The sequence below is a fragment of the Mauremys reevesii genome, linkage group 14, assembly GCF_016161935.1.
Source record: "Mauremys reevesii isolate NIE-2019 linkage group 14, ASM1616193v1, whole genome shotgun sequence".
NCBI classification, from domain to species: Eukaryota; Metazoa; Chordata; order Testudines; family Geoemydidae; genus Mauremys; species Mauremys reevesii.
The window spans coordinates 21,124,943-21,148,367 of NC_052636.1; the positions used below are offsets into that span (position 1 = coordinate 21,124,943).

At 50.9% G+C, this 23,425-nt stretch overlaps 1 protein-coding gene across 1 annotated transcript in view; it reads right to left on the reverse strand.

The window, feature by feature from the left end:
* The window catches only part of LOC120381956 (zinc finger protein 850-like), a gene marked incomplete at both ends in the record, with an annotated part of 110,911 nt that extends 88,301 nt beyond the window's left edge, over window positions 1-22,610 (reverse strand). Inside the window, one exon of the mRNA XM_039500132.1 lies at window positions 21,857-22,610. Within this exon, the coding sequence (XP_039356066.1) occupies window positions 21,857-22,610 (754 nt within the window). The remainder of the gene's footprint in view (window positions 1-21,856) is intronic.
* Window positions 22,611-23,425: the final 815 nt, after the last annotated feature.

A 23,425-nucleotide genomic window follows, 5' to 3' on the forward strand; every position in this document is an offset into this window, starting at 1 on the left:
AACAGGGATGGAAAGGGGAAGACCAAACAAAAACAAATGCTGAGGACAGGTCAAATAAAAATCAGGCGCTGAACTCCCCCAAACTCTTCCCCCAAGTAGGAGAGAGGAGGTGGATGAATTCAGCCTTCACATCCCATCCAAATACGCAGGGGGAAGGGAGGAAGCTACTGCCTGGTGTCTGCTAGGATCTATAGGAAGCCATGAACTATATTTACCCTGAGGATACGACCCCTGCTAGGGATAATAATGAACTGAGAGATCTCCCCAAGGGCTTTGTTGGGTATCCCAGATGTTTCCTTCAGGCACTTACAGATTCTGAGGTGGTTTAATGTTTCCTCACCTGTGCACGGAGATCTCAGGATCTCTCTTTCCTCTGAACCCTGGAGGTCTGGGACCCATGGCTCTTCCCCTTGTTCCAGCTGGGAGATCACATCACGCTGGAAAACTAGAAAGCCTGCTCAGATGAAATAAAACAAAGGAGTTCAGTTGATTTCATAAGACTTGGTCATAATAAAACATTCTATTCATTTAACTTCGGTGCTTAGTGTGACCTGGTGGGCCAGGGGCAGTTCTCACTGAAAATGCCAAAGTTAGGGCAGGCTGAAAAAGGGAGAGCAGATGCTCCCAAAACTGCTGGTTAACACTGAAGTTAAACTCACCGACCAGTCACAAACTGTGCTTCTGATCCCCCACATGGGTTATCGAGAAGCTGAAAAAAGAAATCACACAGCCCCCATTATTGAATCCCTGATCTCTGACTCCCAATCAGCAACTAGGTCCAGTACAGTGAGAGGTTATTTAAAAACTCTGCTCACATAAACAAAGTGTTCCTCTGACCCCAAAGGGTCAGCCACATCACCAGGTCAGTATAGGTTTGGATATTACCCAAAATTCCATCCTTCCAGACAATCCTTTAGCATCTAAACTAAAGGTTTAAACGAAAGAAAGACAGAAAGAAGTTATATGGGAACGCAGTCAGATACATTCCAAAATGGATATCTCAGGTTCTTAGCAGTATTGGTGAGTTGCTGGCTTGAAAGTCCGTCTGGAACACATCCATAGTTTGGATGGGTCATTCAGTCCTTTGTTCCAGGGTTCAGTTTGTAGAGAAGTTGCTCCAGAGGTAGGAAGGGGGATTGAAGACAAAATGGAGATGATGCAGCTGCCCGTTACATTCCTTTTGCCATGTGGCCTGTACTTCCTGTGTCCCAAACACAAGCTTCACAGCACGTGGCATGGAAAAGCCTTGAAGTTCTCAGTAGACAGGCATAGCCCGGCATGTCTTGCTGACTCAATAGGTGTATCCCCTTGGTCCTTTCCATGGGCTCATTGTACAGCTGATGACCCTGAATGGGCCATCAAACAGGCTAAGCAGTGTTGATGCCAATATGTCTGGGGGTGTCACCCAGAAATACTGCACAAATCTGGAAATACAGATATACCCCACATAGCTATAACTCACAATACAAAGGTGATACAAACATAGAAACAAAATTATCATACTTGGCAAATCATAACATTTTCACTGACACTTGGCATGGCATATCTAGCACAATTCATTGCAAATTTATCAGATTATATTATTATTTTTATTATTAATACCAAAGTGTCTCACAATTCCATACAGCGTCACACTTGGTAAACCAGTGAATTCCCAGGACCAGTTCCCCAGGTCCTTGAAGATGCCGAACACTGTGCTTATGAGGGATTGAAATACCCACATATCTGCTGGGAACACACACACAGACACTGTGTCAGTCTATACCCCTTTGTTCACTCTTCTAGAAAATTATAATCAATTTTGTACGCAGTATGGCTTGTGAGGTATCATTTGAAAACGCATAATCTACTGAATATTACCCTCCTGTTAAAATGTGTAGTAACACTGTATGTAAAGTTATGAGATTTTAGAGTATGATATTACTGAAAAAGTTACAATTCTGGGGAACACCCACAGAGCAGTTCCTCAGAGACAGCAAGGCAAACAGCTGGTCAAACAGCCATTCTCCTGCAGGGGGAAGGTGTGAAGAAGACATTTACATTCCATCACAGGGACCTCTTGAAGTTGTTGTGGAAAAAGACCACACGATTGATTTTGAATCAGCTCAGCCTGAGGTTCTTTTCTTGGTTAAAAGTGCGCAGGGGGCAACAGCTATTGGAATACTGTCCCTCTGAGCTAAAAATCACACAAGCCTTTTAAAGCTTAAAACCACAAACAATGACACATACGTTGCACGTTAATTTCCTTATTTGGAATATATTGCAAAATATGATGCAGGTCAAAAGCAAGCTGAACAATCAGTTTTCCATATTCGGCCTTTCCTGTTATTGTTATTACACCTGGTGATATGGGAGCAAGACTCTGCATGTCTCAAGAAATGTCACTACCAACCTAGGCCATTTTCACATGCTGGGGTGCAATCCAGAGCAGTGAGGAGTTGTGTCATCTGTAATCCTGGGTGAGATTCAGTGTTCTGCTGCTGGAGATCCCCTGTCTGGATACCCTCAGCCAGCATTCAAGGACGCAGAGAGTGTTTGTGTGATAAGTAACCCTGGACCAGCAGCTCTGACTCCAGCTGCCTGCTTGTTACACTCCAAGCACATTCTGGTTTGGGTAGAGAAGGCTCAGGGTTTGAGAGAAGGCAGGGGGTAGGAAGCTTCTGTTCGTTATGCTGGACCTAACCCCCAGTTTTACTTGAGTAAAGAGGAGCTATTTGACACTGTGTGATACTGCTCCTCTGCTGTGTTCCCGAAGTGTTCTGCAACATGGGAGGGTCTCTGGTAGTGTGTGTGTCACTGGCATATTGGGGTGATGCAGCAACAGGACAGAGTAGAGGTGGCATTGTGGGGCTGGCGTGAACCGTAACTCTTCATTTCCCCTTCCAAGAACCGAAGGGACAGGAACCCTTACCCAGCGAGGTCACAGTCTCATAGTTCTGCTGCATGACATCCCAGTAGAGGGCTCTCTGAGCGGGGTCCAGCAGAGCCCACTCTTCCCTGGTGAAATGCACAGCCACTTCCTCGAAGGTCACCGGCCCCTGAAAGAGCAAGAGTCCAACACTCAGGACCTCTTTCCCCACTCACAGCCCCACTATTTGTGGCAGAGAGGAGCAAATCAAATGGAAGCTCTGGGTGGATCCCACTCAACAAAGTCCCACCCCCACCCCGCTCAGTGTATCCAGCAAATACCAGGGTGAGGGGACGAAGAGAGAGCCCCTTGTCTCTCCCAGCAGATCCATCACACACCTACTGGCCAGGAGATGGAGCCCCTAGTAGGGTCCAGGGACAGCTCCCTGGTAGGAAGCCCAATAACCTCCTCATTGTGAGGAGCGGGATATGAAGGGAGAGGCAGCTCCAATAAGCCTGACTCATGGGTGCCCCCTTCATATCTCACAGCAGCCGCTGGTTAGTGAGGTCAGGCTCCAGCACTGGGAGTCTGGTGAGTTTTACCAGCTCCATGTAGGTGGGCTATTTTCTTTCTTCACAAATTAGGGCATTTCCACCTCCCAACCTCCTGGGTCTGTTCCTAGAATCTAGGCCACTTATTAAATAACTCCCAGCAGGTTTGCCACACCCTGGCCTCCTGCTTTCCCCACGCTGTGCATTTCCTGCCCCGCTCCAACCTCCAAACCAGACTGTGCAAACCTTCCCATCTCCGGTGTATTTGCTGTCCCTCTCCTCCAGCAGGAACCCACCAGCAACCTCCCGATAATCTCTACCTGAGTTGGCTCCACTGCAGCCATTTCTCTTCCCTGTCCCACGCCAGGCTGGGATGAGCTGGAGCAAAACATGGACGTCATTCTGCAGCCTGTCTGGGGGAGAAGGGCAGTTGTGGGCGTTTCAGAACCAGTTTTAGTTAATTTCACATCAGAATTCCCCCAGGTCCCTTCCCTGCACACAGACACCCTAGATTCTGCCATGCAGGGAAATGCTCAGTCTGTTTATAACAATGTAGACCTGGCCCCTCCTGCCATGCTAAGCCCAGACACATTTTTAACCTCCCTTCTCCCTCCCCTCACCCCCTAACAAAGTCTGTGAACACAAGGCTAGAAAAGAGCAGAACCAAAGGAGTCACTGTGGGGGATTCCCTCAGACACTGACCCCACGGCAGCCACACCCCAGCAGGGGGAATATGGAGTCAGGAACTGGCTTTTCCTCTGTCTGATCCTTGTTTTGTTCACTGGAAAGTGGTTCTGCCCAGGGATGCAGCAATACACCTGTCTGGGTGGACTAGAGAGCTGGAAATCTCTCCCCCCCACTCATTTCTACCACTGCCCCTTTCAGACTCTCCTTCCCCGTCCTCTCTCCCTGCCCCTCTGGCTGGGAAAGTCCCATTCCTGGGGGCTTTGCTCTCCCATGGCTGGATTTTCTCCTGGCAATTGCTACTGGGAGGAGAAACGAGGAGGGGCTGTTTGTGCAGAGTCACTTTCTTGCCAGACCCCAGCACTTTCCCTGAGGTCTGTCAGTTACCTGGAGACTCTGGCTCAGAATTTAGTATTAACAGGGCCCAGGGCTGCCCTAGGGGGCTAGGACCAGCTGGAGAAAGTCATCCCCTGGGCCAGGCAGAGAAGCAGCTTTAATTCAGGTCACTTCCCAGCACAGAACCCCACTGGGGGAGCAGCAGCTACTAAGCCTGGTCTCCCAGATCACAATGGAGGCTGCAGCGTCTGACCCAGGAAGCTGAACCCCAGTATCCTGAGCAGAGAGGGACAGAGCGTCTGAGCAGCTTCCCTCCTTTAGCTCTCTGGGGAGAGCAGCTAATGAGAGCCCCTCCTCACAGGGAGAATTGGTAATCTCATTTGCCCCACTGTCCATCTGGAGTCACTCCTTGTCTTTCCATACAGTGACTCTGGATTAACAATGGTCTCAATGAAACCAGAGTTCAGAAAGAATGAGTCCAGAACGCTGTGGAAGAGAACATTGTGCGGCAGCGCTGACCCCCCTCCCACCTCCCTCATCCCCCAGATCCAGGACAATGGACTGGACAATCTAGGAGAATGGAACTGGAAGTTCCTGCAGTTTTCAAGAGGGGAGAAGAGCAAAAATCTGTGATTTCACCTCACAGTGACTGGGCCTGGCCGGGAAATGTCAGGCAGTGCTTGGAGCCAGGATTCTGGCATAAGCTAATTAGGGAGAAGAAGCGAGGTCGGGAGCGGCCCCCAGAGCCCCAGTCAGCCCCCGCCCCCCAGATACTCCCTGGGACCCAGCCCCCAGAGTCCATAGCCAGAGACCTCAGATACCCCTCAGAGCCTCACCGGCCAGAGAACCCCCACCAGACCGTCACTGCCAGGTTGGGAATCCCAAAGGGTTTTCCCCCTCACCCCAAGAGACCCCAGAAGCCAGAGACCCCCCAAAATGGACCCCCACTGGGAACTCAGTCCCTCACTGCCTGCCTAGGACCCCTCCCCCCCTGCCCTCCAGCAGGATCTGCCCTGCCCTTTGCCTGGCACCCCCTCCACCCCCCTGCGGGATCCCCTGATGCTTTACAGGGGCACCCCCTGGCCTAGCGCCGGGGATTCTCCCACACACACTCTGTGCACTGGGCACGGCAGCAATCCCAGGAGTCTGCGGGGGAAGCCCAGACAGAGCCCCTGGCACAGCACCAGGCTCCCTCTAACCCCCTGTCCCGCCTCCCCAAGAGACTCCCACCCCTGCTGTTCTGCAGCCAACAGGCCCTCAGCGATACCCACCTCCAGGGCCCACAGTCTCAGGGCTGGGCACATCACAACCACCCCCTGAAACCCCAAATCTCCAGAACCCACCAACCTAACTAGGGTACCCCCTGCTCAGCCACCCAGAGGCCTCCCCCTACCACAATCCCCCGTCAGCTGCTATCTCCCCCCACAGCCCCAGCCCCACCCAGCAACACTGTTACCTCACAGTGCCTGAGAAGTGGATAGAAAGTGACCACCGCCCCCTTCTGGCCAGTCACACAGGCAGAGGGAGCCCTGGGGGATGCTTCTTTAACAGGAGAATGGAAGGCCTGGAGGGACAAAATAGATAAGAAATTTCCATGCCCTGTCACTAGCAAATAATGGCCACCATGGATCCACCCCAGAGGTGGCTGCATCTTAGCACTGCGGGAAGCAGCCCCTCACAGAGGCCATTTGTCATGGGGTTTGGGATACTTCTGGACCCACACTGCACTCAGAGTGACCTCTTCATCCCATGCCAGCTGGAGAAAATAAAAGGGTCCAGCCAAATCTCCCATTGCCAAGGGTCCAGCCAAATCTCCCATCAGTGGGGAACCACTGATCCCCAAACAGGGGGAGGCTCTGGCTTTGATGTGTATTAAATATCTGGCTAGTCTCTTTCTTCAGCAAACATTTTAACAGAGATAAAGGAGGGAACAAATGATTCGCAAAGGAGAAGGGAAAGATGATCTCTGGGCAATTTAAGCCCCTGCGACCTCCAGGATGGAGAAGAACTCAGGGTAACAGGTTCCCTCGAAGGAAGAAGTTGCTGGGATTTAGAAACACGGGGAACAGCCCCAAACCTGAGAGGATTTTTAACTGACATTTGATAATGACATAGAAAAAGGCAAAACCTGAGCTTTGAGAGCAACGTTCAGAAATGAAAGAGAAAGGGTGGAAATCTGAGAGATTTTGGATCCATTTTGCAAATTAGAGAGAGGAAAGTGGAAATTCAGAGGGATTTTATATCAGTTGTTGATAGGAGGTAAAATATGAGTGTTTCACATCAATATTTGATAAATGAATAAAGAGGAAATGGGCAACATTTGCAAACATTTTATATCCAGGTTCAAGAATCTGAGAAAAGGTGTAAATCTGAGATTTTCTTGGTATTTTATAATTAGAGAGAGAGGGGAAATCTCAGGGCATATTCAATTAGAAATAGACAACTAGAGAGCAGTGGGGCAAACATTTAGGTTATTTTATATGAACCTTTGAGATTTGCAAGGAAAATGTGTCACAAACTGAGTATTTGATAACATGAGAGAAAAACACCAAGATCTGAGGGGATTTTATATTGCTGTTAATGAACTAGTGGAAAAGCAGGACTGTTGGACTGGATTTTATACGACTGTCCAATACATAAACACAAAGTAATGGTTCCCCCACCCCCACCATTCCCATGGGCAGCAGGAAGCCCTTTGAGGAGCTGATTAAAAGGGCAAGGGAGGGGGAGCTGAAAGGTCCCTGGATAAAGGAAGGGGGCAGCAGTGGGGGACGGGCGGGTGACTGGCAACTGATGGCCCCCGCAAGGAGTCAGCTCCCAGCCCTGGGTTTAGCAGGCCAGTGCTCCAACCACTGAGCCATCCCACCCCCACTCCAGGGGCAGCCATGTGCTGGGGAATGACTCAGGGCGACAATTTCCCACCTAAACAAGGACAAATCGCTGCAGATGAAACGGGTGGGAAAATGTCCCTCACTAGAGAAGATTTTAAACTGACGTTTGAGACTCATGGGGAGAACAGGGGAAATCGGGGGGGACGGGAGAGCTGATCATTGGAGGGGAAAGGGGGGAAATTGCCCCAGATTTTATAGCCCGTGTGAGACACTGAGCGAGAAAAGGGGCAGAACTAGAGAGAATTTGTATCGGGGGCGAGAGGCAAGTGGCACAAACAGGGACAGGATCCAATTAACCCCCCTCCCCGCTTCCCCCGCCCGCGTCCCACTGACCTTCCCCTCCCTACAACTCCGACTTCTCCCCTCCCTGCCTGACACCCCCATCTCCCCCCACACCACAGGGGATCCACCCACCAGGCCCCAGTCTCTGCCCCCCAAATCCCACTGGGGCTGAGGCAGCTCTGAGGCTTCTCCCAGGTTCCCTGGGGCAGAGTCACTTTCCTGCCCAGCCCCAGTGCCCCCCCCCCGGGGTCTCTCACTCCCCGGGGGCTCCGTGGGAGGCTGGACACCAGGAATGCAGGACGGCAGGAATGGGGGTGACAGGCCTCCTGTTCCTCAGTCTCACGGCGGGACCCAGGGGGCTCGTCACTCTCCGGCTCGGGAGCGCTGGGAAGACCCGACCGTGGAGGGGCCGTCGCTGGGGGGGGGGGGCGGCCCCACGCAGGCGCTGAGCACGTCCTTATATCACTTCTGTGGCGGGAAAAGTGCTGAGGAGATGGAACGCTGAGGGCTGGTTTTGGCGGGAAAAACCGGTTTGGTCTGGTTTGAGCCTGTCCCCTGATGGTAAACAAGTCCCCTCTCAGAGATGGAGTCCAGGGGTCAATAGTTCATATGCTCCAGATTGGATCTTATTTTAAAGCCAGTGATTTACTTCATAAACATCTTATTAACCAACTAATTGAACCTATTGAACAGTTTATACTTCTTACACCTAACAATGAGATAAAAAAAAACAACACAGACAAACCTTATCGGTAACAGCTAATGTCCTAACTGGGAAATCAGCAGCGGTTTGTAGCGGGGGGAGCGCACAGTCTGAATGTGTATGACCCGACCCCAGCCCCCAGCCCCACATAGCAGTGGGGCTTGGCACTCTCTGTGCATTGGTGTGGTGGCTGAGTGGTTAACCAAGCAGTGACAATCCAAGGAGGTTCCCTGAGTCAGTCTCACTCCTGAGGAGATTCTGCACCAAAAAAATTCTGTGCACAATATTTTAAAATTCTGCAAATTTTATTTGTCAATAAATAAATGTGGAGGCTCCAGCATTGCAGGGGGGAGCACAGGCTGCTGGATGCACAGAGGTGGGAGATCACCCTGCAGCCCCCACTCTCCTCCAGTGAAACAGACTTGGTGGTGGGGCTGCACCTCTCTGCTGCCTACTTTAGGAGCCCCAAAAAGAGTCCCCAGAACTGCTCATGAGGGACACATGTGCCTTCCCTTTGCTTCCCCATCAGGAAGTCAGAAAGCCTGAGCAGCTGGCCCCGGGCAATTTGAAAGGGCCCGGGGGCTCCTGCCACCACTATCGGCAGCAAAGTGGGACTAAAGTGGATTCCTGCCCACCCTCGCTCCGCACGGCGCACCACTCCCAGAAGCATCTGGCACATCCCTGCAGCCCCCGTGGGGTGTGTCTCTCGCTCGCTGCCCCCACCCCAAGTGCCGACTCTGCCATTGGAACTGCAGCAATGGGAGCTGCAGGGGTGGTGCCAGCGGGCAGTGGTGTCAGGAGACCCACGCCCCCCGGGCCTCCTCCATGTAGGAGCTGCTGCCAGATGGGGGTGTGGGTCACTTTCGGGAGCTGCCCAAGATAGGTGCCACACCCCAACCCTCTGCCACAGCCTAGATCCCACACCCCGCCCACACCCAAACTCCCTCCCAGAGCCCACCACTGCCCCCCAACTCCCTGCCCCAGCCCAGAGCCCACATCCAAACTCCCTCCCAGGGTCCACTCCCTCCCACAGCTTTGGGGGGGGGGGGAGGAAGGACGGGCAGGACTTGGACCAGTTCTGGGCATCACCAAAAGTTATATAAACCTGGTGACACTGAGCTGGAGCCCTAGTCACTGCACATCTCTCTCCTTACGGGGGGGACTCCGTGGGGCAGGGCGCTGCTGGGGGTTTATTCCTTCCTTTAATGGCTGTGGAAGGGGGAACAGGGAGAGAATTTGCTCCTCTGTTCTCTGCGGAGCATGTGCAGGCAGCGGGATTATTTCCAGGGCTGTAACAAAACACAAGCTAGCAGAGGGGAGGAAGGGATTTCCTGCATGATCTATTCCCAGTGCAGCTCCTAAACTGTGCCCTGGTGAGCTGTGCCCAGGGGATTTAGATGCTTTATGTAAGGGGACTGTTGCCCCCTTATTAACATTCAGTGGGGGGTTTGGTTGCTAGCTCCCAGCACTAAAAAGGGAGGGGTCGATGGGAAATCAGGAGCCTGAGACTGACAGTCCCCAGGAACAATGTGGAGATGCCAATGCTCCAGGTCAGCCTGATTGACAGGGCAGGCAGGCTATTCAAGGAGTCAGGAGGCCAGGGGGGTCCCGTCCTCCCTGTGAGCTGGAATTGTCTGAGTCACATGGAGTGGGGCCAAGCTAAGGAGAGAGCAGGGGACCCAAGCTGAGCTGATGGTAGCAGAGCTGCAGCCCCAAAGCCAGAGCACAGCCCAGAGAGAGCAGACCTGCCCTGGGAGCAGAGCTGTAACAACTGGAGCCAGAGAGGCCAGACAAGCAGCCCAGGGAGCTGAAGGCAAAGCAGCAGCAGCAGCCATGCTGAGGCAGAGTGGAGCTGGAGCAGTCCAGAGCTGGGTGCAGTGAGCAGGTGGGGAGAGCGAGGGGGACCCTGGGCAGTGGGCCCAGCACAGGGAGACACCTCAGCCAAGAGGCCCTGCAGGCCAGACTTGGAGGGGGATCGTAACCCTGACAGGGCGGGGGTGATGCTGGGGAGAAGGGTCCTGCCACCCAGAGCCTGAGAGTGTGTGGCCACCGCCAGAGCAAGTGTCCAACCTGCAGCGTCCCTGCAGCACAGCCAGGGCCTGAGGAGGCGGCCTGGGACCTACAAGGAACAGACTGTGAAGTGCCCTGATGTCCAGAGACACTTTTTGTGCTGGTCCCTGCCACAGAGCGGGGTGATGTGTTTTCCTTTAATCTTTCCCATTTTTTCTTATTTTTTAAATTTGATTGTTAATTAAATAACTTGTATTTGCTTTAAATTGTATGATGTGATCAGTGGGTCAGGGAGGTGCGCAGTGCAAAGAGAGGGACACCCTAGCCCCTGTCCTAGGTGACCACAGCAGGGTTAGGGGTGGGGGTTGAGTCCCCCAGGAATCCTGGGCCCAGCCTTGTTGGGGTTACGAGGACTCTGCCAGACAGGAGAGTGGAAGGGGAGTCCTCAAGGGCAGGGAGGCCTCTGGGTAAAGGAAGTGGGAGTGAGGACTCAGATCCTTTTGGCAGCCCACTTCTCCGGGGTAGTGCAGAAGCCAGGAAAGTTCCCCACAATAGCAGGACCATTCCCCCACTTACATCTAGATACAGTACCAGGCATGTAGGAGGATTTCCCCTTCTGAGTCATGGAAGCAGAAATTGACTTTTCCTTTCCAAATTTAGCTAATGTTCAGAAAGAGAATCTAGCATCTGCCTTCCAGATCTGAACACCTCAAAATTCAGGAGTGCTCAAGCTCAATTTGGGCAGCTGTTACTTCATTTCTCCCAAATCAAATATACTGATCCACTGTTATTTGCTGTACAAAAAGTAGGATAAAATTGAGCAAGAAATGCTTCCCAGGGGTTATTAGGACTGGAATTGCTATTTTCAACAGCCATTGCCATTTTTTTCTAGTTTTGTTTGTTTGAAAGGAAGACAGTGATATTGCAGTGGCAAATTCCCCATAGAAACAAAGAATAATAAAGGCACCTCAACTTTTTCTCATTTATGGAGGACAACCTTATAATATGCATCCAGGTATCCTCCAATCACACAAGCTGAAAATTGTTCCATTTTACTGCAGTTCTGTAACCATATGGAAACCAGTCCTGTCTGTGTTAAATAAAATAAATAATAAAATAATAATAAATGTTCTGAGCACATCCAAAATTCCTGCTGAATGACCCATCCTGGGAGCGAGTTACCAGTGACCCAGGGCTGGGGTGAAAGGAGGGTACAGGTGGGGGGGGAACACCCAGGCCTGGGGCGGCAGGGGGTGTGTGGGTTGGAGAGCATTGGTGGGGAGGAAGGGGAGAGCCCAGATCTGGGGCAGCACAGGATGTGGGGGGGAGCCCAGGGCTGGAATGGCAGGGGGGTGTGGGTTGGGGGAAGAGCCCAGGGTGGGGTGGCAGGGGGGTGCAGGTGTGGGGAGGCCCAGAGCTGTGGCGGCAGTGGGTGCAGGTTGGGGGGAGCCCAGGGCTTGGGCAGCAGGAGGGTGTGAGGGGGAGCCCACGGCTGGGATGGGGGCAGCCAAAAATTTTTTTGCTTAGGGCGGCAAAAAACCTAGAGCTGACCCTGCCTCCACACACTGTGAAGTAGGTAGGAGCGGATCATTATTATCCCTACTTGAAAGAGGGAGAAGCTAAGGCTGAGAAAGGAGAATTGAGTTGTCTGAGGTCACACAGCCAGTCAGTGGCAGAGTTGGGAATAGGACCCAAGAGCCCTGATTTTCAAACTAACCATCTTGAATTTCAGACACTGAATACCTGAATAAAATGCTCTCAGATGAGCTCCAGACCAACAACAGTGACAGTAATTATTCAGCAAGTATTTGAGGAGAACTGCAACATTAGAGAGAATCATGAACTGCTCAGAGACAATTAATGCAGAGAAGCAGCAAAATTCATCAAACATAGAACTGGTTCTGACTTATTTCCTTGGTCTTAAAAGAGAACAACAAGACCTGAGTCTCCTCCCTGTCAATAACCCCCTGCTGAGCCAATCAGGGTAGAGACTGAAGACAGGAGGCGGAGGGTTCTCACCAGAGAGCCCAAAGGATGGCCCAGGTCATTGGTGGGGATCACTGCTCGAGCACTATTTCAGCCCCACATTTTTGGGTGGACCTCCCACAGTGAGAGCTGCAGAGCACTCCCCTGCAACACACACACACACTCCTCTCCTGCTGTTGGCAGGGGAACAGGAGAAAGGACAAAAGAAGCAAAAGACAAAGAGAAAGGAGGGAGGGATGGATGGATGGAGGAAAAGCGGAAACAAAAAGGACAAACCCTAATGTCCCCAGTGATTCTAAGGGACAGAATCCCAGGTGCGCAATAAAATTCTGCCTCCTTAAGCTCGAGTTTTCCATGCCCAGAATTCAACTGTCACCAGATGGATCAGACTGAACAGGTTTCAAACCTCGAGGAGGCTCTTACCTTCTAAACAAGGACGGCTGTTTTCTAGTAAAATCACTACAAGGGAAGGAGAAAACTCAAAAGAGGTTCCTCCTGGCGCTCACGTCCGTGAACCCAAATACTCCCTCAGTCCTCAAAGAGAGACCTGGAGAAGGAGACTTGCTGAAGCAAAGCCACAGGGGTCTCTGAGGTTTCCCTGGCCCCTCGCCCCTGTCCTGCCTGGCTGATGTCAGCATCTCTCTGTGAGGTCACCACCTCCCCACCGCCTTGGACCAATAGGCTGAGGTCCTGCAAAAGGCCTTTGTGATGTCACTGCCACACCCCTCCCTTGCTGTGCTAATGTCCTGCCCCTGGCCAGGCACTTTGGAGGTTTGAGCTACTCCCTGTGGATCACCCCACTCAAGGAGCATTCGTTCTAGGCAGCAAGCCGGCTAGACAGGAAAACATCAGACGCTGCTCCCAATGCTACACTCGGTTTTTCAGAAATTAGTTGACTTTATGGCCAGAAGAAACCATTAGAGCATCTAATCTGACCCCCTGCATATCACAGGCCTCCTGTATGACACAATAGTGAGTTTATTACGCAGGGTCCACCCCTCCCTCACTGTGAATAGTACATGAACCAGCCTTGTAATGGAGCTGAGATTTCCCAAGAACTTCAAGCAAAATACACCAGTTTCATAAAACAGATTTATTAACTACAGAAAGATGGAGTTTTAAGGATTATAAGTGGTAGGCATAAAAGATCAAAGTAAGTTACCATGGAAATTAAAATTCACAATCTAAACTTTACACCTTATTACACTAGGACGTAGTTAGGTTATGCCACAGGAAGGCTTAATGCTCGAGCTGCAGCGCATGCTGGGCAGGCTTAAGGCCGGGCTCCCCATGGCAGGAGAGAAGAAGATGACTGGGGCCCCTGGAGGGGCAGGCTGGGGCTTCCTGGATCCCATTTGCTCACAGCCAGCGCCCTGCCCCCACTCCCATGTCATCAATGGCGCCCCCACATCAGCCAGAATGGAGCAGCGGTTTTCACTGCACCAAGTCCACTTATGGCTTACAGGCAACTCCCAAACCCACCACAGCCCACCATTTCGGCCAGAAAGGAGCCCACTCCGCCTCGCCATTGCTGTTTTTCCTTCCCCCCAGAACCCCTCTTCTCCTGGGCTGCAAGGAGCCATCCCTGGGAAGCCAAGAGGCAGGCACAGGATTCTGCCTCCCAGCAGCCAACCGCACCTCCCCCGGCTTTGCAGAACGAATGGTGACGCTCTACTAACCCCACTTAGCCGCACTGAGGTGCTTCGCTTCTGCCCTGCCTTCCTCAGCTCGACTTTCCTCTTTTGCCCCATTCCTGCCTCACTTCCTCCTTTGGCAAGTCACGCAGAGGAGGCCAGCAGGAAGAGCCGGCCTCCACCGGCCAACCTCCAACAGCAGAGGAGGCCAAGCCATAAGCCTCCAAAAGGTGACACGCCGCACTCCTCTAGGTTCTCCAGCCTGACGCCAAGGTGCTTTCTCCACTGCTGTCAGCACCCTCTGTCATGCAGGGGTTGGAGTTATCCCAGGGACAGGCCAATAGGAGAAGGAGGAGGCCTTCCTGAACAGCAAGGGGATCTGGGAAAAAGAAGCCAGCCTGTTTCTGTCTGGTTTTGAACCAGGGACCTTTTGTGTGTTCGGCAAACATGATAACCACTACACTACAGAAACTCCATCTGCTTGGATGTTGCTCACCCTAGCACAGACCGATGGACAAACCTGGAGAAAGTGGTGGCAGCCCTTCAATGGGCCAGCTGGCAGAGCAGAGGGCTGGAGCCAGACTCAGGAAGTCGTCCTTATGTCACCCTTGTGACTCCAGCTTGAGGGAGAGCTTCTTTTTCTTCCCCTTGCTGACAAAGAGCAAGAGAAGAATGAAAGGTCAGGTGGGCCAACTCGGTGCAGAAGCCCATGCTGCCTTTTCCTGCTGCATAGCCTGAAATGAGGGACTCGTGGCAGTTAAAGGAACTGCTGCACTTTCAGAAAACATCCCACCCGTGCACAAAGGGGGATAGAAGAGCCTGTTAGTCTAGCACACTCCCAACTGAACTACTTCAGCAGCTGCTCGGTTTCTTTTTGGCCTCCTGCTTTTCTGTCTGGGATGTTGTTGTCAGCTGTGGCACAGAGAAAGGACGTCATTGCGAGCAGCCCATGAAGACAAGATTAACTTTTGCCTTCCTTGCTCGGCTTTACTTGCTTCCTCGCCCTATTCCTGCCTCAGTTCCTGGGTTACCTGAAGGTGACGGGGGGCCAGCAGTACCAGGAGGAAGTTGGGCAGCTAGACCCTGGTGGCAAAAGTTCTGCCGCCACTTGCCACCCCACTCTCTTCTCCCAGCGTCACATATTGGCCACCAGGGACTTGGGGCCCAGCAGCGCAACGGAAGGCAGTGGACAGAGCCACCCTCGCCTTCAAGCTCCGGCTCATTAAACCACATCTTCAGTCGCTGATGGCTAATGAGAGACAGACATCGCTTTGCTATTTTAGCACTTGGAAATGCCATTGGTCAGTCATTGGATCCCTGTAATGCTGTTACAGAACAAAGGAAAATAGAATCTCAGTGTGACATACTATACCTTTGGGGGAGCGGCTGTAACCCCCATAATCCTCATTTTCATATCATTGAGATCTTACATATAGAGCATGATTTGTAAGGTATCAGGGAAAGGATATGATCTGCTGAAAGTCATTTCTCTACCCATAGATGTATACCATGCATGCATATGAAGTTATGAGAATTGTGCAGTGTGGTTGTCACTGTGCTGTAAGGTGGGGGAGTCAGCCAAATATTAGATCCCCAGTGGCAACAGCAAGGAAAGTAACCAACACCCGGACAGGGTGTCAAACAACCCATCGACAGCCATTGCCCAGCAAGGGAGCTACAATGCAATGACTCACCTGCATGAGGGCACCCCAGGGGAATTGCTCAGACTTGCTTGGAGAGACGCAGTGATGCTAACCTGACTCTCAAGGGGGAAGGGGGGCAAAGCCATGAGGGAAGAAAGGACATGATAAAAGGAGAGACATTCGCCAGGCTTTATCTCTCTCTGCCATCTACATCTACAGACACCCCCACACCAAGCAACTGAAGCGCTGATGAAAGGGGAGAGCCTGGCTGAAAAGCCACCAGCCAGCCTGTGGTGAGAAGCATCTGAGTTTGTAAGGGTACTGAAAGGGTTAAGATCAGCTTGGAATTAAAAGCAATGAGGAGTCCGGTGGCACCTTAAGGACTAACAGATTTATTTGGGCATAAGCGTTCGTGGGTAAAAAGCCCACTTCTTCAGATGCATGGAGTGAAAATTGCAGATAGAGGCATAAATATAGATTGGAACATGAAGTGACGGAGTTACCGTACAAGGAGAACCAGTGTTGAAGGCTAATTCAGTCAGGGTGGATGTGGTCCTCTCCCCATAATTGATGAGGAGGTGTCAATACCAAGAGAGGGAAAATTGCTTTTGTCATGAGCCAGCTACTCCCAGTCCTTATTCAAGCTCAAATTAATGGTGTTAAGTTTGCAAATCAATTGTAACTCTGCAATTTCTCTTTGAAGTCTGTTTTGAAGTTTTTTGAATGGCTACTTTGAATTGTTGGGTGTGAATGTGTAAACGTGCTATTGCCTCTACAAGTCCCATGTGGTCTCGTGATCTGGATTCCTGGTTTTCACCCAGGCTGCCTGGGTTCAATTCCTAGTGTGGGAACAATGCAGAGCTTTTGCTCAGAGGGGCGGCAGGAAATGAAAGGAATGGGAAGGGATCCTGCCAGCAGGGGCATTGGACAGTGTTGGGAGGGGAACCCAGAAGTGGGGGTGGGGCAGCGGTCTGGGGGGAGATGAGGGAAGGATCCCAGCTCTGTGGGAAGTTGACATTCTGGAGAGCACAGGCCTGGCATGGGGGGTGGGGAGAGTGAATGTGTCCCTCTAAACTCACCACCAGCAGACTAGGCAGGCTTGGAAGAATTACGTATTTGTTGGTAAATGTCAATTTCTGTGTAAAAACACAACCCAATGGCAAAATCTTTCCATCGATAATAATCAAACCTAACAGATGGGCAAAGTAAGAAACATGTTGCCTGAGAACTTATCCTATTCCAATCCTCTAGGGTTCCCTTTTGCCTTAGGCACCACCACATGGGCATTTCATATCCCTCCTCATTTTCACACAGACACACAATTTCCTTTGCACAGATCCATGAACAGCAAAACCTCCCCATGTCTGTTGTCTGAGCCAGGGCATTCGATTCCACTGAAACCTTCTCTCCTGAAATGGCAATGGTCAGACAGAGAAAATGCGTCCACCTTCCCCCTGGCAATGAGATATTCACTCTCCTCTTCTTGCTGCTGTTGTTATTCCATGAGTCATCAAGGATGGAATAAAAAGCTGAGTTTACTTCAGGGTGAGGAAAGAAAGGAGCCACCAATGCCCTCAAAAATCTCAGTGCCCAGAGAAAACCTGCCCCTGTTATTGGAATCACAGAGGTGCTGGCGATACAACGGGAAAAGGGACTGTCTGAATTGCCAAGGCAGGGAATGAACAATTTACAGCAACATCATTAACCACAAACACACTCTCATCATGCTCCAGCCAGTAGGGAAATGGGCAGGAATTCTTGCTGTTCAGCCATGGCCACACGTACAGAGCTGCACAGCAGTGAGTGTGCTCAGGGGCAGCTCAAGGATTTATGGCGCCCCAAGCAGGGCGGCGTGCTGCGGGGCGCACTCTGGGGGTCACCGGTCCCACGTCTCCGGTGGACCTCCCACAGACGTGCTTGTGGAGGGTCTGCTGGTCCCGCGGCTCCGGTGGACCTCCCACAGGCACGCCTGCGGATGCTCCACCGAAGCTGCGGGACCAGCGGACCCTCCACAGGCACATCTGCGTTTGACAAGTTTGAAATACAAGCAGCACAGAGCCAATATTCATAATGTCAACTACAAAAAAAGATACACATCTAGAGATAGCATCATTATAATCAGCTAATCAGAACCTCTCCATAGACCCCTTACACGACCACTTTTCTGTAATATGGGCTGCAAATATAGAACAGTGGTCACAATGGTGATCTATACAGTTACAGATTATGTCCATAACATCACAGGAGGTGACACGGCATCAGTGAGACTGATACTGGAATACTGCCTCCAGTTTTGGTGTCCTCATTTGAAAAAGATGTTGTGAAATTGGAGCTGGGGCAGCAAAGAGCCACCAAATGTTCTGAGGGCCGGAGAAAAATGCCTTCTAGTGAGCTATTGAAAGAGCTCAACCTGTTTAGCTTATCAAAAGAAGATTGAAAGGTGACTTCATTGAAGTGTTGAACTGCCTTAATGGAGAGAAAAGATTGGATATTAAAGGACTCTTTAAAATAGCAGAGAAAGGCCTAACAAGACCCAATGGCTGGAAGGTGAAAAGAGACAAATTCATATTACAACTAAGTCACAAATATTCAACAGCGAGGATGATTCACCACAGGAACAAGCTACCAAGGAAAGTGGTGGATTCTCCAACTCCTGATGTCGTTAAATGAAGACTAGATGCCTTTCTGGAATGTCTTTGCCTCAAAAGTAGCTCGTGTCATACAGGAGGCCTGTGATATGCAGGGGGTCAGATTAGATGCTCTAATGGTCTCTTCTGGCCATAAAGTCGACTAATTTCTGAAAAACCGAGTGTAGCTTTGGGAGCAGCGTCTGATGTTTCCCTGTCTAGCCAGCTTGCTGCCTAGAACGAACGCTCCTTGAGTGGGGTGATCCCCAGGGAGTAGCTCAAACCTGCAAAGTGCCTGGCCAGGGGCAGGACATTGGCACAGCAAGGGAGGGGTGTGGCAGTGACATCACAAAGGCCTTTTGCAGAACCTCAGCCTATTGGTCAGAGGTGGTGGGGAGGTGGTGACCTCACAGAGAGATGCTGACATCAGCCAGGCAGGAGAGGGGCGAGGGGCCAGGGAAACCTCAGAGACCCCTGTGGCTTTGCTCCAGCAAGTCTTCTTCTCCAGGTCTCTCGCTGAGGACTGAGAGAGTATTTGGGTTCACGGACGTGAGCACCAGGAGGAACCTTTCGAGTTTTCTCCTTCCCTTTTAGTGATTTTACTAGAAAACAGCCGTCCCTGTTTAGAAGGTAAGAGCCTCCTTGAGGTTTGAAACCTGTTCAGTCTGATCCATCTGGTGACAGTTGAATTCTATGCATGGAAAACACGAGCTTAAGGAGACAGAACTTTATTCTGCACCTGGGATTTTGTCCCTTAGAATCACTGGGGACATTAGGGTTTGTTCTTTTAGCTTCCCCTCTTCCTCCCTCCTCTTTTTCTCTTGCTTCCTTTGTCCTTTTACCTGTTCCCCTCCCAACACCAGGAGGGTGTGTGTGTGTGTGGGGGGGGTGTTGCGGGGGAGTGCTCTGCAGCTCCCACTGTGGGAGGTCCATCCAAAAATGTGGGGCTGAAATAGTGCTCGGGCAGTGATCCCCCCCAATGACCTGGGCCATCCTTTGGGCTCTCTGGTGAGAACCCTCAGCCTCCCGTCCTCAGTCTCTACCCTGATTGGCTGAGCAGGGGGTTATTGACAGGGAGGAGACTCAGGTCCTTGGTGTTCTCTTTTAAGAACAAGTAAATAAGTCAGAACCAGTTCTGTGTTTGATGAATTTTGCTGCTTCTCTGCATTAATGGTCTCTGAGCAGTTCACAATTCTCTCTAACATTGCAGTTCTCCTCAAATACTTGCTGAATAATTCTAATGCACTATTGTTGGTCTGGAGCTCATCTGAGAGCATTTTATTCAGGTCATTCAATGTCTGAAATTCAAGATCCGATGGTTAGTTTGAAAATCAGGGCTCTTGCGTCCTATTCCCAACTCTGCCACTGGCTGTGTGACCTAAGAGAAGTCAATTCTCCTTTCTCAGCCTTAGCTTCTCCCTCTTTCAAGTAGGGATAATAATGATCCGCTCCTACCTACCTCACAGTGCGTGGAGGCAGGGCCGGCTCTAGGTTTTTTGCCGCCCCAAGCAAAAAATATTTTGGCTGCCCCCACCCCACCCCTGGGGTCCCCGCCACATGCTCCTGCTGACCGAGCCCTGGGCTTCCCCCCCCCCCGCAGCCCCCTGCCTCCCCCGCCCTGGGCTCTCCCCCCCCCCGTGCCAACAACATAGATTTGTTCTCCCCAGTCCGCCCAGGCTGAGCTGCTCCCGTTTATACTCTGTCTCCAGTCGGCGCATGCCCAGAGAGGGTGAGGGGGTGTGGCCTCTTCAGCCCACATGGCGCAGTTAACCCTAGCAGTGCCAGGTCAGGGTGGATGCACCTCATCACAGACAGCATTTCCCAAATGTTGGGATTAGCTGGGAGATCTCTTCAGAAGTAACCTCCTGTAGGGACTGGGTCACAAATACCTTGGGAACCAAATACCTGGGCGTTTTCCTAGTTCTGAATCACTTGCTGTGGAATTCTATCCCTGGATCATCTGAGACAATATTGACTTAAACAACTGAACTACCCTGTGACCATGTGCACTTACTTCAGTCAGTTGCACCATTTGGGGTCTGCTGCTGTTCACCTTTTCAGAGTGGAGATTTAAACATACGACTGTTTCTTTGATAATATGTCCAACAGCTTGGAGTATTCTCTCCTGTTGACTGAACTGTATTTGAATTTTCTCCATGTCATCATGCAGGGATAGGGGGAAAAACAAACCCGAAGTAAAAAAATGGTAATTTGTCTGAAATTTCCCAAAACATCTGAGCTACATTCTGTCAAACAAAACTAACATGCAGTTATATGACCAAGGAGCCTTCATGAAAGATAGAAAACCCATCTCACAGAGAGGTAGAAGACACTTTCATTTTAATTTAAAGGGAAATTCCAGACTAGGTTACATCTGATGTCTCAGAATCAGGATGAGAGATTCTCCCATGATCCACTGAAACCTGCTTCACCCAGCGCTTTCTCATGCATCCGACAAAGTGGGTATTCACCCACGAAAACTCATGCTCCAAAAGACTGATAGGCTATAAGGTGCCACAGTATTCTTTGCTGCTTTTACAGATCCAGACTAACATGGCTACCCCTCTGATACCTTTCTCATTAGTGTTATTTACAGGAGTTTTAGCACCTTCATAATGGGAGAAAAAACAGCCGACCTTCCCAGAAGCAGCTTTGCCATTGAGGGAAAAGGGGATTTGAACGGTGCTTGGGATCCATTTGAAATCCCCTTCCAAGTCTGACACTTTCATCTCCTGCCAGACTGACTCTGATTTAGGATCAAAGACGTACAAGCACCATTCCCAAGCATGGACAGCCAAGAACATGACCCCACCAGACACGCTGGGAAGCGAAGGAATACGAAGGGGTGAACTGAGCATGGCTCAGGCACAAGGTAACAGTTCTGGGGTGATGGGGAAGGATGGAATGTCTGAGTCGCTCCATCTCCTTCCAGTGTCACAGAGCCTAAAATGACCCTTATTTCCCTGACACTGCTCCAGCTCTTCATCATATTTAAATATATTTTAAATGAGAAAAAAAGTCAACAAAATAACTGCTGTTCTGCACAATCCAGGGTAATGTGAGAACAACTGGGAATGAGACAATCTCTCTTCAAAGAGGAACTTGACGTCTCTAACAGTAACTTTGCACTGGCAGGAGGAGTATAAATGTGAATCTCCAGGTTTGTTTAGACAAGGAAATGTGATGATGGTTAGCTCAGACAGGAGGAAATGTGCAAGATAACTCCACCAACTATCCATGGCCCATGTCTTTAGTGCAAGAATAGTTCTCTTTTTACATCAGGAAAGTGAACTCAAGCTAGCTAACTCCATGACAACCACAGTGATGAGACCCAAGTAGATTTTATCTCAACGTAGCTGGTTGAAGACACCCCCATCTCCCCCACCTGGGGTGATGACATTCCTGGTAGAAAGGACACACACTCCAATGACTCGAAGGACAATGGAGTTGATACAAAGGACCACAGGATCCACCCCAAAGACAGGCGAGCTTCAAAAGTGGGCAACTCATGTGTGGGAGCTGAGGGACTACAATGTGCAAAAGATGCAAACAGCCTTAACACTCACTACCTGGGAACTGTCAAAAGAATTAAAGAAAAAAATCTTCTGACAGCTCTAGAGAAGGTTTTTATGAAGTTTATCTCCTTTATGGATTCTCTGATGTTTAGAAAGGCCTGAACTATGAGTAAAGCTTTTCCCGCACTCGCAGCAATCATATGGTCTCTCTCCGGTGTGGACTCTGTAATGTGTAACAAGGGTTGAGCTCCGAGAGAAGCTTTTCCCGCACTCACTGCATTCATAGGGTTTCTCTCCCGTGTGGACTCTCTGGTGAGAGATAAGAGAGAAGAGGTGAGTGAAACTTTTCCCACACTCACTGCATTCATAGGGTCTCTCTCCTGTGTGGATCCTCTGATGCGTAGTAAGGTGTGAGCTCCGAGAGAAGCTTTTTCCACACTCGCAACATTCATAGGGTTTCTCTCCTGTGTGGACTCTCTGGTGAGAGATAAGGGAGGAGAATTGACTGAAACTTTTCCCGCACTCACGGCATTCATAGGGTCTCTCTCCTGTGTGGATCCTCTGATGCGTAGTAAGGTTTGAGCTCCGAGAGAAGCTTTTTCCACACTCAAAACATTCGTAGGGTTTCTCTTCTGTGTGCGTTGTCTGATGAGAGATAAGGGCTGATCTCTGAGTGAAGCTTTTCCCGCACTTGCAGCATTCGTAGGGTCGCTCTTCTGTGTGGATTCTCTGATGAGAGTTAAGGGTATATCTCTGAGTGAAGCTTTTCCCGCACTCACAGCATTCATAGGGTCTTTCTCCTCTGTGTATTCGCTGATGCCTACTAAGGGCTGAGGTATGATTGAAGCTTTTCCCACACTCACAGCATTTGTAGGGTCTCTCTTTCGTGTGGATTATCTCATGTCGAATAAGGGCTGAGCGGTAATGGAAGTTTTTCCCACACTCACTACACGTAGTCTCTCGCTTTTCCGTGAGGATTTTCTCCTGGGACGTAGTTTCCTTGAGGTCCCTGTGAGTTCCCTGACAATTAATGGGTTCATCCACTCTCTCCTCTGAGTGGTTTCCCTGCTCTCTCTCTGGTCTGGGGTAATTTTCACCAGCTTTTCCCTGCTCACGGGGGCTGGACACACTCCCTTTGGCTCTTCGCAGTAATTCCCCATGCGCTTCGGCGAGCTCAGCATCTTCCTGGTGAGGATTCTGCTCCTCGCTCTCCCTCACCACCCCATCACCTGCTAGAAGAGAGGAGAAATCTCAGAACTGGGGATGGAAAGGCAGAGAACAAACCCAAGTAAGTGCTGGAGAGACAGAAAATAAAAAGCAGGGACTCAACTCCCCCTAACTCTTCCCCACAGGGGACAGTGGAGGGGATCAATTCTGCTCCCCACCCAGGACCGGCCTTTGGGGGGGGGCGTACGGGTGCCCCACCCAAGTTGGTGCCGGGCGCAGGGTTTGGATTCCCACCTAACCTGCTGCTGAGAGGCTCGCTGGGCTGATGAAAGCGGCACAGGGAGGCAGATAAGCAGCTGTGTGGGGGAGTGGGAGAGACCTGAGCTGCAGGGGGAAATTGGACGACCAGCCGTCAGAGCCAGGTGACTGCTCCGGAGCAGAGGGGCCCCTCCTCGGCCCTGCTCCACGTGTGCAGCTGCTGCTGTTCCTGTCCCCCCAACTCCCCACCCCCCGTTCACCCCCGGAGTCGCTCCGTCCACCCCTGACTG